At 41.3% G+C, this 5,047-nt stretch overlaps 1 protein-coding gene across 1 annotated transcript in view; it reads right to left on the bottom strand.

Moving 5' to 3' along the window:
- The window catches only part of PLEK (pleckstrin), a 37,423-nt gene that overhangs the window by 7,125 nt on the left and 25,251 nt on the right, over positions 1-5,047 (bottom strand). Inside the window, exons 4-6 of the mRNA XM_019636004.1 lie at positions 2,689-2,764; positions 1,363-1,568; positions 1,162-1,234 (exon numbers count right to left, since the gene is read on the bottom strand). Of these exons, the coding sequence (XP_019491549.1) occupies positions 1,162-1,234; positions 1,363-1,568; positions 2,689-2,764 (355 nt within the window). The remainder of the gene's footprint in view (positions 1-1,161; positions 1,235-1,362; positions 1,569-2,688; positions 2,765-5,047) is intronic.

The raw sequence follows: 5,047 nt of genomic DNA, 5'->3' as shown, positions 1-5,047 counted from the left end.
TTATAGAAGGAATCAACAACATAAGAAAATAATGAAATTCCCTCCAAGTTACTCTTAACAGCCACCTTCCAGTGCCTGTAATCAAAGAGTCAGGAACATAGGAAGGCTTGGCAGAACCAACGAGGAAGCCAGCAACGGACAAACTCTGCCCATGCGCAACTGCCAGAGCCTTCCCTAGGTCAGGCTGGCCCTGCTCTGTGCTTTTCCTTTAATCTAGTCAGTGGTCACCCTGTCATAAAAGTTATTAGAGTAGTCCATGAACTCTTTCTAAATCCTTACTATATTAATTCTTAGGACTCGATTCTCTCAAAACCTAATGTTAAGATAGATTTTCCACACTAATGCCCACTTCCCCTAGTGAAACTCAAAATCCCTACCTATATCTAATCTCAAGTAGGCCAAATTCCTTCTTTTAAAATGTAAATATATGCTGAACATTGGTTCTTCCTTCTTCACCCTGAAAGTTCAGGGTCCTGTTATGAGGTAAGTTAAATGTCTCAGTCCCAAGGGGCCTATAGAGCACGAACATCTCCTTACAGTGACCAGGCTGTCTCTGTTATATACTGAGCAGTGCCTTTAAGGCAGCTCATAGCACAAACAAAAAGGCAAATCCTTGGCCTCATAAAGCAGCTTTGGTTTCTGTGACACCATGTGCTGGTATCAGTTTGCTTCACCCTGAATATTCCTGTATCTTCCTGCTGCTTCTTCCTCTACCAGGTGCTGACCCTAGCTTCCTCACTCAGTTCCAGCCCTTGTATTTTCTTACCTCTTGGCATCTCGTGCCTTGGCACCCGGTAACCAACTACAGCACTTCAGCTCACTCTAGCTCTTGCCTCCCAAACTGGCAGTGACTTGAACCTGTGGATGCCTGGCAACTGTGCACGACTTCCTCCCAGAACTGAGTCCACAACCTCCAGCTGGATTTGACCTTTTTTTTTGCTGCTGCTTCTGCAGAGCTGGCCTCAGGCATGCCCTGGAATTGATCTTACCGTGTACTACCCGCAGTCTGGAATGGCACTTCCTTGTTCTCAATGGTGTATAATGTTCCTTTTCTGGGTGTGGGCTATTCCTGTTTTCCAATTACTTTGTAGGGAGAAGGGATGGGCAAATGGAAGTATTTTTATTATGAAACATCTCTGCCTTTTGGATAGCATCTCTTACCAATTGATTTCCTCCAGCTAATTCAAAGGTCAATATTTTTCTTAAAACATCTATTTTTTTCCCCATGATATTGCTAAAAGAGGAGATTTCCTGTTTCAAAGTCCATCCTCTACCCTGCCTGCCTCAGTCCTCCTGACCAAATGCCATTTTGATCATCTACTTAGCTATTTGTCCATCTTTCACTCTGTGGGTTACATTTACTAGTTGACTACTAGCCACATAAAATCATAATTTGGTGATTTAGAAATAAAAAGGACCTGGCAAGGGGGAAAGGCTAAAAGGGAATAGTGGGGGCCACTCACCTGTTTCAGTAAACATCCCTGCTTGATAATGACCCCTCTGAATTCTTCTTTCAGAATAATATCATCATCACTGGAATTCTCTTCACAGAAGAACCCACTGTCTGGCTATGGGCACAGAAANGAGCTCTTTGGCCCAATGCCCCTGACACAGTAGTATAACCCTCATGGGAGAGAATCAAAAAGCCCTGCACTGCAAGCAGAGGCTGAGTACCCAACCCAGACGGAGCTGTCTTTATGCTTTAGAGTTGGCTCATTTTATTGAGGAAAAAGCCCTCTTGTGAATACTCAACAGCCCAAATGGCTAGACTTAAACAAGTGCTTTCATCCAAGTTGTCCTAGAAGAGAAATTATCACTTTTTTGCCTATTAAAAAAGAGCAAAGTGTTGAGCTGGCTGAGTTCCACTAAAAATATCAGACTGGGCAAACAAACAAAAAGGATGTTGAGTTGACTAAATAAATGACAACATAGTGATATTGTCTTCCCTCCCTGAGCTTATGCAGGCCTCAAAGCCTAAGATCTCAAACCTTTTGTCATAAGAAGGGGTAGGAAAAGGTAGAGGAAGGCTGGATAAAAAGAAGTGGGAGGGTGAACAGGACAAGGGGACATCAACAGAGCAGAAGGGAGACTGGGAGTCCCCGCGAACAGGTGCAGTAGAGGCTTTCGGTGGAATGGATTTATCAACCACAGGATCTTACCCCAGCAGGGTCATAGTAGTGCAGATAGGCAGGGTCTTCTCTCAGAATGAACTTCCTCACTTTCCAGTTTTTCCTCCTATGCCCCTATATCCAGGATCAACATGAGAAAAGGAATGATGAATTCTTAGCATTACGCTGTATACATAGTACCTACATAATAAGTTCTTACTGAATTGAAAAAAAAAAACTAACTTCAGGAGAACCAGGCTCTAACCCAGATCTCTGTCAGGGAGATAACACTAGGGCCAATGAATAATTTGGATGTTATTAAATTGTGGATTAAATTATTTCTATGATTGACTTCCAGCTTGGTATCATATAAGACAGTACTACGTACAGTGTATAGTGTTAGGTAATGTGGAACTACACAGAGATACATATTATGGCCCTACTCTTCTAAGAGTTTATAACCTATGTGGAAATATACAACGGCAAATGTCGAAATTAAATAATTGCTATAGATAATGGATTTCAAGGGAATAAAACAATTGTGGGTTGAGATGTCAAAGAAAGCCTTAGAAAGACCTACATTTATCCATGGGGGACACATAGGAGTTAGATGAGTGAGAAAGAGGTCAGTGAGAAGACCATTGACAACAAAAAAGCTGCAGTGAGAATGCACAAGTCATATTCAGATGCTGGTGAATGAGAGCAGTCATACAAGAAGGCAAGGTTCATGAGGAACAGCAGAGGCAATACTGGAAAAGTAGAAGAGACATAGTAAAAATAAAAGGTGGGGTTGTCGCCGATGGCTTTTGAGTTGGAAGTGGAAAGATTACAACCACATTTTATTTAGGAAGATGAATGTGGAGACAACATACAGCATGGACCAGCTGGCTAGGTTAACCAGGGCGAAGATAATAAGGTAAAAAAAAGGAGGTCATTAGGAAATGATCTCAACAATCCAGACATAAAATTATCAGGGACTAACCAGATAGCAGCAAAGGAAATGGAAAGGAGGAGTTACTGTGCCAGACGCAATGAAAAAGAATAGGACTTGGCCTTTTCCAAGAGAATTAAACACTGACACTGTCTAGACTGTGGGTTTTGAGGGCAGGATTTGTGTACTTGACTGTCTTTGGTCCTCTAATGCCCAGCACTGTGCCTGGCACAAGGAAGCTGCTTCTTATCTGCTATAATTACCTTGAATTCCCCAGTTATTTCAATTACCTTGTAGCAACTTTTTTTTAATGTCATGGTAAACCTGATTCGATGAATTCCCACAGAAAATTCAAGTGACTTACATAACTCCAGAAGCCAAAAAATATTAGATGAAAAGATATATGCTTTCTGTCTTACCAAAATGAAGAATACTGTTATTTCTAAAGCATCACACATTGACAGGCACATATATGAATTTTCCAATATTTATCATTGTACATACTTGTATAGAAAAGCAATGAAACCCTTATCATTTCAGAAAACAGTGCCTCTTTCATAATGCCAGGTCAGAGGAGTTCAAGGAGAGCTTTCAAGAATGGGTCTATGTTACTTGGCTGAGCATTTGGTCAAGGAGCTCACCTCCAAAGAGTCTTTTCCTTGCCTGAAGGTTGGAGCCAGGAGCCATGTCTAGTCATATGTGAGAACAGGGACTATTTCTACCCTGTAATATCATATCCAGAATGGTTTTTACAACGCATCAACTTGTCAAATTCTTTTTATGAATTCCTGCTATTTGTCTTAGTTAATGTTGCCCATAAAATGTGGATACTAAAGTTTCCACCCCCCACCCATTTCCTCCTGACCTGCACACACATGACATGTTCTCTTACGCAATCACTGGGTAAATACCAAGTTCCCGTGAGTCAATGGAGGAGGAAGGTAACAGGAGGATGTGAAATTAGCCAACACTGGTTAACTACCGTATTCCCTTTAAGCCCTAACTGGCATCACAATTTGATGCACTGAAGAGTTTGATGTTAGTAAGGGGTGTCTGGCCTCTTCCATTTAATGAGTATTTCCTGAGGGATCTTACAGAATGAATGCATGCCTGGGGGTTCCAAGAATTGTTGCTGGTCTGCCCAAGTCATCTACTTATACTTCATTTAATTCACTGTGCAAATGTTTGTTGCCTATTATAGGCCAAGAAGAATGCTAAACTCTGCAGCAGATATGAGAAAAACACATATAACAAACACATTGTCCCTCTCCACCAAAGAATTTTTATGTAGTTGAAAAACTAAATACTTTATTCATTGTCATAATAGAATGAATTATATAAAACAGGGTTATCCTGAATATAATAAAGTATCATTCATCCTCAAACTTGCTATGTCCCCCAAGTAGAATTATTTCCTCTGGGATGAGAGAAGTGGGGAGAAGAAGGGAGGAGGGGTGGGGACCAATCTCCAGTTGGACACAGCTACTTCCCACCTGTAAGGTGTGGAACACCGGTGTATTTTTTCATGATAAGCTTCCTATGCAGGTTAACTGTGGCTAACTCCCAGCAGTAGACACAGGGTGGTTTAATTTTTGTGGCACCTAAAGACGGCATTTTTAAAACTGCCCTCAGATGGCTCTGATATGAACCAGGGTTATAAACCACTGAGCTAAAAGACTGGGAAATTAAAGGGGGCTGAAAAGAAGAGGTTTTGTTCCCTCCCTCACCCCCTACCCCAAAATAAATGAGAGGAAAGAATATCCTAAAAGAACAAAACCCCTGAATACACACACATTTCCATTTTTCTTTGGTTTCTGTGACTATTTAAATAGTGGTATTTTGATAATAGGACTAATTAGCTTTCAAGAAAAAAGCTCTGTGGCCCTCAGCATTTGTCACACATCAGAATGGCTTGGGGAGCTGTAAAATCCAATGACTGCTATAATTGGCCTGGAGTGAAATTTTAACAGATCCCTGAAAGATGAAAATGTGCACCACCTGGGCTAGC

This window comes from Hipposideros armiger, unplaced genomic scaffold, assembly GCF_001890085.2.
Source record: "Hipposideros armiger isolate ML-2016 unplaced genomic scaffold, ASM189008v1 scaffold_2, whole genome shotgun sequence".
In the NCBI taxonomy this organism is placed as follows: domain Eukaryota; kingdom Metazoa; phylum Chordata; class Mammalia; order Chiroptera; family Hipposideridae; genus Hipposideros; species Hipposideros armiger.
This window is presented reverse-complemented; position numbering and strand designations above follow the sequence as displayed.